The sequence below is a fragment of the Papaver somniferum genome, unplaced genomic scaffold (genome assembly GCF_003573695.1).
Source record: "Papaver somniferum cultivar HN1 unplaced genomic scaffold, ASM357369v1 unplaced-scaffold_118, whole genome shotgun sequence".
Lineage (NCBI taxonomy): Eukaryota > Viridiplantae > Streptophyta > Magnoliopsida > Ranunculales > Papaveraceae > Papaver > Papaver somniferum.
Genome location: NW_020620825.1, coordinates 620,042 through 632,032, shown reverse-complemented (window position 1 = coordinate 632,032; position 11,991 = coordinate 620,042). Strand labels below are relative to the sequence as shown.

The following is an 11,991-nucleotide window of genomic DNA, read 5'->3' as shown; positions in this document are numbered from 1 at the left end:
AGGTATCAAACCGACTAAGGTACAATCGTGCTCCTTACGGCTCTTGAATCCCAGCAGGACTCCACGCAATTGATTCCCTTAGATGACGTCACACTAACTAAGAGTTGCTTCAACTCAATTGAAGATTTTAAACCAAATCTGCCTCCCACAGATTAAGCCTATATAATTGATTTCCTGATTATGATCGAAACGCATGATCAAAATCAAACGTATGATCAAGGTGATGGAAAATAAAAACGCATGATCAAAATCAAACATATGATCAAGGTGATAGAAAACGATAACAATTTGAACAAAAGTCTAGTTATCCTAAAAATCCGGACTTATGCAACCCGAAGTGCAGCCTAGATTATTATTCACCTCACATGTATAAAACTTTTGGAATCAACAAAGTCTGGGACGAAGAGAATCTTGATGATCACTATCTATCTTTATCGATGAAGCGATCTCTACAAACAATCAAGATCAGGATACTCAAGTTATCAAGGAAAGATAACTGGACCTGGCTTCACAAATCCCAATGAAGTCTTTATAGTCGCTAAATCCTAAAATGGTTTTTTGGAGATGACGAATCTAGATACAACTAGACACACCAAAAAGTAGTGTCAGGATTCAAAGATACCAGTTGCTTGGAGTTCCCCTTTTATAGACATTCAAAGCATAGGTTGTTTAAGCTAAGATAGCTTTAGAACCAAGCAAACAATATCCACCGTTAGATGAATATTTGAATCTGATTTACATAAACAAGATATACAATCTGGTTAGGTGAGACGTACCCGAACCGTGTACAGAGACTATGTTCAACATGGTTAGCCGAAACTAGCCGGTTTGAACTTAAAAGCTTAATCTTCATTTCATAAACACATAATACATTAACTTTGAGTCACAAACATGTGATCAATTAAGTCTAGTGTTTATAAAGAATTAATCAAATGTTAATTCTCGAAGAAATAATTTAAACACACTTGAAAATATAATCGACATGAATAGTGGATGTGCGAGTACAAATATATAGTAGTTCGTGATTCGGTTCAGTCACAATTCGCATACCGGTTTGGAAACTTTAAACCAAAACCGAGTTCCATAGTTCATAGAACTTTTTAGGTTTGCATAATAGTTTGCAAACTTTCCACCAAACCTAAGTTCTGGAGTTCACAAAACTTTTAAGGTTTGCATACCGATTTGGAAACTCAAAGACTGTCGTCGGTTCCGGAGTTCACAGAACTAAATCGGTCTGCATACCGGTATGGAAGTGCTACCGAGTTCAGGAGCGAAGAACTGTTTTAGTTCGTATACCGGTTTGGATATTCACGCCCGGTTCCCGTAACCATAGTTCAAGTATGGTTTGTATACAAGTATGCATACCGATACGGTTTACGAGTCACAGAGATTTTCATATGATATACATAAAAATGTTTTTATCACTAATCTGTAAGTCGATATGTATATAAATACTCTGCTACTTGTTCAAATACATGTAATACGGGTTCAGACTTATAACAGTTTTCCCAGTAAAAATGATACCACTGTCTTGTATCTGAATCAATGGTAGTTCTATATTTCTTTAATCGATTCGAAACATTCTTGAATAACATCAATGACACATATATATATCACTGTTTCAGGATATTTCCGAATGATAAAATTGAATCATGATTTTGATTCGGAACAACAAATTGTCCTTAACCGAAATTCATAAAGTATGAACAAATGTTCATTAAGCTTATCCATTATATTTCGATAAATTATCAAGATAAACTTGACTCAAAATTCTTGTTTATGCATACTAGTCTAATTAGTTATATGACATCGTCTCAGATGATAGAAAGTGTATATAACTTGAGATATAGGTGGTTCAGTCTTCACCTACCTTTTGTTGATGAAGTTTTCCAAAAGCTTCGGTTGATCTTCTCCTTGAAACGGTAGAACACAATGATGACTGTTGTAATCCTCTGTTTCTCAACTACATTTCTATCATTGTCCGAGACTTCACTAATTGTAGACTAGAAATCAAGATATAGTTTTGAGGATTAAATTTGATAACAAGCTTGAGATAGCAACACTTGTGAGTTCGACCGAACAATGCTCTGACAAGCTGTCAATCATTATCTATATTTCGTGTATGAGAGGAAGTAAAAATGAAGAAGAGAGGGTTGAGTTTTTAGGGTCTATAATGAGCTTTAAGAGGAGAATAGGGAGGAAGAGAGTCATTTGTATTGAGTTGAAACCCTATAATCCTCCATCAACATAGTGAAATCACTCCCATGGATGTAGGTTTTAACACCGAACCGCGTAAACTCCTTGTGTCTTTTAATTTCATACTTGTTCGTTAACTTAGATATGTGTCTTCTGATTATCCACTTTGATTGTTGTATTAGGATTGATTTTTGAGTGTGTTGTATGATTTCCAACAGTTACAAGGAACAACATGAAAGAAAAAAAAATATAATAATGGGTTACAGGTAGAAAGATTAGTTACTAATCCATTATTTATGTATCCTCTCCGTGGAGAATAAAAAGGTGAATCAACCATTCGATCCAAGAATGTGGATTTATCATCAGAGGAATAACTAATGGTTGAGATATGTAGATTGTTGGTGGACCAAGAAGTGGTAATGAATAAAAGAATTTGAAGCCATTAATGTTCTTGTTGTTGAGATTAATTGATCTTTTCAGCTTTAATTTTTAGTTTCCGGGGATAAAATGTAGATTTTGATGTTGAGATATTCATAAAAAAAATCTATATATATGGAGTGGAGTGGAGACAAACTTGGATAACAAGTAAATTTAACTGGTATCAATCCATATTTGGCACAAAGATTTTCCTAATTTGACGTTTACTTGGGAGATACGATCAAGTATCAGTCCCTAGAAATCTCTCTTATTTATGACTTCAGCCGTTTTAGTCTCGTAAATGAAATGCAAAACAACATTGGAACCAAAAAAGGCTCACCGTTCTTTATGTTAGCACTCCAAAAAATTATGGTCTCGTAATGCTTTTGCGTCTTGGACAGCTACCTGAGCAACACTAGTAATCTCATGGGCGAAAAAAGTAATTAGATCATAAATAAGGGGAAAAAAATCAACTCTTAATTATTTTTTTTAAGCAACGGATTAAATAGGCGAGAGGTCTTCCTCAACAGTTGGCATAAGCCAGATTAGAGATCTAAACCAAAAACAAGAATCTGAGTTATCTTTGGCCGAAGCAGCCAAAGAGTGGGCCACATTGTTACAATGTTCTTGGTTGAAAATAGAAAATACAAGCAACTAAACTAGAACTAAAAAAATGAAATGTCTTTAAAAAGTGCATCCGTCCGTTGATTGCCTTCAAAATTACCTAGGGAGAATTGGTCAATCAGAGTTTTCGCATCACTTTCAATAATGATGTGAGTGAGTTGCAGCTCAATAGCTTTTTTCAAAACTTCCCATATGGCCCTGGTTTCTGATTCTTTCGGAGAATAAACTTCAAAAGTGATAGGAGCACAAAAAGATGGTTTTCTAGCATAATCTCTCATAATATAACCTGCACCATTAGCCAAAGACACATGGTCAAAAGCACCATCAGTATTGCACTTGATCCAACAAGGTGAAGGGGGCATCCATGTAGTAGCACCAATAACATTAATGAAAGGGGAAGCTGATACAGTAGGGTTCCTAAAAATAATCATAAACCTAGCTTTGGAAATAACATGTGAGGGATTTTTATTTTTCTTACTGAAAATCAGGTTATTTCTACTATTACAGATGGACCATATTAAATCGGCAAATAATTTTATTGAATCGTCAGACAAATAGGCAGTAGCATTAACAAGCCAACGATCAAGGCAATCAAGCAAAGTAGAACTATGAAAATCATGAACAGGAAAGCAGAGAGAGGAATCAAGCCAAACTGAAGCAACAAAAGGGCATAAGACCAAAGCATGCATATCAGATTCATTGCAAGACAAACATCTGGGGAAGATTATGGTATCAATAGGCGTTCTAGTCTACAGAACAGTCCTAGTAGGTAAAACAATCCTAGAATATTTCCGGATGAAGATTTGAATACATTTTGGGACTCTAAGTTTCCAAATGCATTTCCAAATAGTGTTGCTTGGGGAAGGTCGAAAGCTCCGAAGTCCTTATGTCAGGAGCGCATTGCTGGATTACGAGAATATAATAATTTTATGTACAGAAGCACTATCAAAATAGGTGTTCAACCTGGTAAGACTCCAGGATCTAGTATCAGGATCAATGAAATAAGACATTTTCAAGCTAGAGGAAGGAGGAACAAGGGTATTGGGTTTGGCAGAGCCTAAAGTAGGAATCCAATTGTCACACCAAGGGTCAATAACTGGATTTCATCCACAGGCCAAGATATGAAAGGTTTGATGATCTCCTTAATGGTATGGAGACATCTCCAAGTATAGGAGCAAGTAGAATGACACTTAGCATTCAAAAAATCAGTATTTAAGAAGTATTTATCTTTAAGAATAGTGCTTATAAGAGATTTAGGACTTTGAACAAGTTTCCAATAATTTGTAGCCAACATGGCAAGATTTTTTAATTTAAACTTTCTAAAACCTAAGCCACCTTCACTTTTAGGGGAGCAACGGGTATCCCAACCAAGTAACTGGAGTTTTTTATTCTTAAATGATTGAATCGAACACTCGATACCAAAAGAAATGGAAGTCACCCATATCTTGCTTTACTCCCGTACTCAAACTCCATAATATACGACCCTAAATGGTTGAAACAAACAATCGCAAGTATGGAGTATTTAAAATCCAAAAATACCCTTAGCCAGCTTCTTGAAACAAATCATTCTTATTTGGGAAAAGTACATTCCCTTAACCCACATCGAAAATTACAGTGCCATTTGTTCATAACACTCAATATTATTATTTTTGTCTTTTATGTATTCAAGAAACAATATTTTTGTACGTGTCTGAATCCCAACACATGATACAAGTTTCTTTCTCAAAACAACTATTTTTTCGAGATTAACTTCTTGTAGTCGTAGTCGTACTTCTTGTCGTTGTTGTTCCTCTTTTTCCTCTTCCTCTTGTTGTACTTATTCTTCTTCAACGTCTCCCTCTCCTTGCTTCATTTTATTTTTGAAATTATTTTGGGTGAACGAGAGCAAACAATCTATAAATAATGGTACAAGTTCATCTCTTTTTTGTTTACCAAAATTATCATGTAAGGGTTCCTTGTTCAATGGGTATACCTAATATTTGTGTGAACTCCTATGGGGAAACCTATTTCAAGAGTGTGGGAGTGAAGTATATTGGTGGTATGTAACCTCCAATCGCATACACCATTGGTTAGAGTCGTGTCGTTAAGTTTTGAATACGCTACTTTAAACATCATTCCAAACCCATGATTGTCTGAAAATTTCTTTAACATTGAGATTCTGAGAAATAACAACATACAAATCACTAACATGGGTTGTACTAACTCAATGTTTTCTTATCCCTATCCTCCATTCTCCCTCGGGGCATCTAAACTTATGATTACCATTAAAATGTAATGAAATCGGATGTATAAAACACACAATGTGATCAAAATTATCCGACACTCTCAATCCTACGTATCACTTCTCAACACATTGGCGTCACAAAAATCATTCATCTAATTAAACCATTAGATTTGTACAAATTTTCATCACATTTCAACACACCTTAATCACAAATACATCATCAAATAACTTGTTAAACATGGATTTCTAACCATATATGTCCATATAAATTACTAGCCATGGTATTTAAATCATCAATCAGACATCAAAAGTTTCATGGTTATAAATTTGTTATTTTTTGCATTCCAAACCCTAGAGGTGATAATTGAAAAACAAGCCCTTCTGAGATCAAAAATTATGCTATAAAAACCCCTCGGCATAAGTGACGCTAAGAGCATTGAACAGATTATTTATGATACCTCCTTCTAACTATATATGTCCATATAAATTACTAGATATGGCATTTAAACCATCAATCAGACATCAAAAGTTTCATGGTTATAAATTTGTTATTTTTTGCATTTCAAACCGTAAAAGTTATAATAGAAAACCAAGCCCTTCTGATATTGCTCAAAAATTTGATCAAAAATTGTGCTATAAAAACCCTCGGCATAAGTGACTCTAAGAACATTGAACATATTATTTATGATTCCTCCTTTTACACTACAACTTTAAAAGTATATTTGTGGCGCAAAATAAAATATTTGTGATGTTATTTTTTATTGGAAAAACAATATTTTATTGTAGTATTGAAAATCAAAGAGGGTAATGGATAGAAGAGGTTAGAATAAATATAGCAAAAGAGAAAGAAATGGAAGGGAAAAAGGAAAACTGAAAAACCCACGCTTATCCTGTGAGTTTTGGTCGCAGTCGTATACGTCAAAAATAATTCACTTTCTTACTCAACAAAATATAAATGAAGTACAATGTAAGGAAGAGTTAGTTTCCACAGAGAGACAATTGTTGTTACAATAATTCTAGTTTCTTTGTAACCGGGGGATTTTGATGATATCAAAGCAATAAAATTAAGCAAAGCAAATAAAATAAAATAATTGGAAATAATCAATGGAGAGAGATTTTGGTCAAGGAATTCATCTTCAATCTTAAACAAGTGCTTGCATACATGATTAGAATTACGATTTAATCTCTTTGTTTTATCAAAAGCCCTAGACTATCAAGAGAGCAAGATAATCCGTTAATTTCCTAAGTTTATCAACACACACATTAAAGCTGCACATGTGAAATCTACCTAAGGAATAACCTAACACCTTGCGCTAATTAAGTTCAATTACCTAGGAGCATTAAGTTCTCATAAATAGGCTAATCAATGCAATTGTCATACATTGTGCATGACAATTCGGACAAAGGTCAAACTCTACATATGATTACGAGAGTGTATCACTACAAACCGTAATCATATCATGCTACTTGTATTTAGGGTTATCGCTCGATGATAAACCCTTAATTAGCTATGGATTGGATGTGAGTCTAAATAATTGGCCACTTAAGTAAAAAAGCACCTAAATCCTATTACAATACGTCAATCATCTAATTATGAAAAACAGTAGATATTTGAACGATAATCAAGAGAGAAAACTAATGCATTAATCAAGCACAAGTTATGGATTTAAGACTACATCCTTAACCAATAATAAAGAAATTAGCTACTCATAGCTACTGAGTTCATCATCATATTATAAAAATGAAGAAGATAAAAAATGAAAGCAAAACCTAGTAGAATCGCCGCTTTCCTCCAAAGCTCCAAGGGAAAAATACGTCATCCCAAAAAAAAGTAGAAACTTTATCCTTTTGTAGCTTTTCTTGTTTTCCAAAACTAGGTCAAGTCTTCAATACCCAAGTCCAAGAAGTCCACCAAGCCCACATAAGAGAAATACCCATGTAGAAGTTCTGCCAAAAATATGTCACCGGAGGTCGGCCCAAGACTAATCTTATGCTGCTCCATCCTGCAGTTCTGTCTGCATAACTTCACAGCTGCAGCTCTCTTGCAGCTTCAGTGTACTGCCACAGTCATTCTGCAACTTCATAACCACCTGAATCGTCACAAATTCCAAAATCTAAGCACTCTGCAACTGCAATTTCAGTACCAAAATCAACTTCCAACACCTGCAACAGCTAAAGTCATTCATCCATTCCTGCAACTCAGCGTAACATCAAGTTCAGCTGCACTTTTACCACCACTGCATAACAAACTGCAACAACTGTACTGCTTCTACAACAACCACCAGCAACTGCATCATTTTTCATTTAGTACATTCATTCAATCATTCCCAGTTCCTTCTCAACAGCATCAGCAACCAAATTAAGCAGCAGCAATAACTCCACAGTCATATCTCAGTCCTAGCATACATCTAGCCTTCACTGCAACCATTATATCAAGCCAACATTTCCATTTCTTCCTTCAGTTCAGCTGCAATTCATCCTTTGTAGCTCACCAAGTGAAGCAACACAATGCATTTCCTAGCTGTTCACCTTCCATGTGACATCTTTAGCACCAGTTTCTATCACACAAACATCATCTCTTCCCTGGAGTCTCAGATAAATCCCATCCTCCAATCTTCACAACATCAACATCACTGCAATTTCATTTACAACTCCATTTAGCTGCTGCAATCACGATCGCTTCATATTCATTCACTCGCAGAGCTGTTCTTTCCTGTAGACTTGCTCGAATCACCACCAATACCTCCAATGCAAATGCAATCTCGCAACATCACCAGTCTGTCTCAGTCTTGTATTCCAATTGCAAGCAATACCAACAAATGAACAGCTACTGCAATACCAATCTTCTCAGTCATTTCCGTCACAGCCGTCGAATCACCAACTGCAGCACCGCTGTCTTCAGATTCTCACTGCAATACCCTCTTCCATGACTTTAGCTTCTTGACTTCATTCCTTGAACGACTGAAACACCACCAAGTCCTTGGAAGCAACAACAAGAACTCCACCAGGCCATATACCCTTTTTAGCCTCTGAACCAACTCCTCCAGTTCAGCTGCACTGCAACATACTCTCAAGCCAACAAGCAGCAGCACCTTGCACTCTGGCAAGAACAACCCAACTCCATTGTATCACAACCTGCAATTTCCCGAGACTCAGCACCACCAACAGCTGCTTCTGAAACTCCTCTCTAACTTAATTTCAGTCCGAACCCTTCATTCTTGGCTTCAATTGCTTCAAACATTCATCACAGAGCCTCCATATGCTTGCAGTCACTAGTAATGGCAGCAAACCCATCTTCTCTGATTCCATTTCACCCACACTTCACAACTGCAACTACATCTCAGTCAGACCATTTATGTATCAATTTGAACACCATCAATAGCATCCATTCTACCATCTGAACCACCAGAACTCATTCAATACCACAGACCCATTTAAGCATCTCCTCCAAGCCATCTCTTCTCTCCAACAAATCCAGATACCAGCTTGCATCAGACTTGAGCACCATCAAAGACCCATTTTACCAGAAATGACTACCAACAACTGCACATTCTTCCATTACAGTGCATCTCAAACATCTGCTACAGCTAAAGAAACAACCCCTGTAGTTTCAGAACCATCACAGACTGTATGCCATTACCACCACCACCTACAATACCTCAAACCCATTTAGAGATTCAACCCAAATTCCTTTGTTTCACAGCTACATCATCATCTCATCTATGTCCTTTAGCTCAAGGCATCAACATCATCACCACTTGAACTGTAGCTGCAACTTCTTACTCTCTTGAGCAACACCCATCTGCAATTTATCTTTCTCGATTTCCATTTCTGATTCTTGAATCCATTTCCAACAGCAACCAGATTCCTTTTCTTCATTGTTTCTCCATTTCCTTGACCTAATTTACCAATACCAACGAATTTATCTCATTTCTTCTCTCAATCTTCATCTCAATTACCACATCTTCTATCAACCAGCACCAGTATCTGTTCTTCCCTCTCTCAGAATGACAGCCGCCATCCTCTTTCAATTTTCAGGTGGAAAAAGAAGAAATGATGAGAAATTTATTTCTCACTGAATTCTAGGGCTTGCTTAGGAATGTGGAAGTGGATATAGCCACCCCAGCTCTGGGAACCCAAGACTGTAGGCACACATTCATTAATTAAGGCCACCAAAGTTCTTTGCTTTGATTCTCTAGATTAAGATGCAATGGTAGGCTTGACTTGGCTCGGTTCCGCTCCGCTCCCAATAACGGTTGCATATGAAATGACACTTTTGTCTTTTTCGTTACAATTAACTCCAAAGTACCTAATAACTCAAATTCAAACATAAGATACATAATTTACAAGAAAACTCGCAAAGAAAGCATAAATACAGACATAAAAGTAGGTGTTTACAACACCTATCAAATTCCTCCACACTTAGACTTTGCTAGTCCTCGAGCAAATCAAACAAAATTATTTCTAAAACATACATACAACTCTGTGTCGTCGAGGTTACGGTCACACTTAGCACGTACAACAAGCCTTTAAACTCATATGTGTCCCTAGTGGACGAGTTTTAGTCTCGTGAAGGTTTACTAGAGGTCTACCTACAAAACCTACTTTTCCAACTTACAAGTTCTCCGAAATGATAGCATCCAACGCGCTAAGAAGACATAGAGATTCTGCACATTAGTCATAAGAAGTTAAGACATATATATGAACACAATCTCATCCTTAAAAGTTGGGAGAGAAATAACCATCCCTTCTCGAAAGAAATTCGGGTTCGGAGTGATCAAAATTCTCGACTCTGCCTCACAAGAAAGGGTTTTATGAAGTTTCTCTCAATAATAAACAACTTTTTTATAGGTCACACATGTGTCCAGGTAGGAATGAAGAGAGAATCCTGTGACACGTTGAATGCTAGGAAGGCAAAACCCTCCGAATTGTTTTGAAAACCCACATCTTTATTCATTTTGAAAACCCTTTTTCTGACGATCTCTATGAAAGGAAATCAACCACTTAAAAAAGGTGGGAATATGCTTACTTACCTCGTTATCCGTTCGGCATGCAGTTAGCACCACTCTCACAGCATCCATAGAAACGTCTTCGGTCTTCAATCCTTGTCTTCATCTTCGTCTTCGGTCTTCAACTCTTGATGATGAAATCTTGAACTTCGTAGAATCTTGACAATGTGATTCTTTCCTCTAATTACTTGTTGCTTGAAACTTCATTATGGATAACTCTTCTTCCATTGGCTTTATTGAATGAATACAAAACCAAAAACGAACTAAGAAAACCAAAAATATGATACAATGGATTTTTCTTGTCTTTTTTTTTTTGACAAGGGACCTAGCATTAATGATGACCATATCCCAAGTTTTTTTTTTCTTTTCAAGAGAGAAAACTAAAATACAAACTAACAAATAAGAATAAGATAAAAATGCAAGTACAAAGGCCATGGTGTAAGTACTTTACCGCTCAATTCTTCACAACTTGTATGTCTCGGTATCATAAACTTGAATTCTCATCTTGATAATCTTTACTCTTGTACAATAGTCTTCAACTTGTAAAAATTCTTCTCCATGTCTTGTTGCTTTACTTGAATCTGAAATCTTCTCATTTTTGTATTGTTGCTTGTAAACCTTGAACGTCTTCAACTTTCCTTCGAATTTGTGATGCTCCTCTTGTTGATGATGATGGTGTTTCTATGGACCTGTTAGTATAGAGAAAGATAAAGTGGATGGTGCTAACTGCAAACCAGATTACAAGTGGTATAGGTGGGATCAAAATAGCACTCAAGAGATCAAAATAGTGCTCCTATAGGTGGGAGGTTGGGTAGATCACCATTCGACCCAGAGTTCACGTACGGTGACACACATTCTAAAAGCACATATTTTGACACGTACAAAAAAAATGAAGGTCGGTGCCTCTCATGATGTAACATAGGTAGTCTCCACTATAGGGGATCACAACTCTAATACCGAATTCAGTCTGCACCTCATTTGCCACTGGGATGGTTATATCCAACTTTAACTCTCATACAAGCAAGAAACCCGATCACGTTATCTGTCATCTCTAAGTTCAGTCACTCGTATGAGAATCTCGATGCAATCTTAGCGACATGTATACTATGTGACTCTAAACTAACTACAAGTCGGATTTTTATTTTTTATTTTTTTTAATTTTTTACGCACTAATTTACAAAAAAGTTGAAAAATCATGAAATTTTACAATGCAAGCTTAACCACTCCCCCACACTTAAACTTTATATTGTCCTCAATGTAAATTGAGTCATCCAAGTAGAGTCTAGGTGAGAAATACTACATGAAATGCGACAAGAAATCAGAAAATGAATAAATATAAGACAAGAAAAGGCTAAAAACAAACAAGAACATAAAATACAAATAAGATAATAAATACTCATCCCGTGGGTGGCCTCCCATGTATCGCTTGGTTTAAAGTCGTCAGCTCGACTATCTCCTTGCTTTCTACGACTCCTCCAGAGGGTGTACTTCCACAAGATTAGCTCCTTCCACAACTTCCGA

General features: G+C 36.3%; 1 protein-coding gene across 1 annotated transcript; it reads right to left on the bottom strand.

The window, feature by feature from the left end:
• Positions 1-3,278: 3,278 nt before the first annotated feature.
• LOC113330694 lies at positions 3,279-3,926 on the bottom strand. Its single transcript, XM_026577523.1, has one exon. It carries the CDS (start codon positions 3,924-3,926, stop codon positions 3,279-3,281), a length of 648 nt encoding a protein of 215 aa, XP_026433308.1.
• Between the last annotated feature and the right edge of the window lie 8,065 nt (positions 3,927-11,991).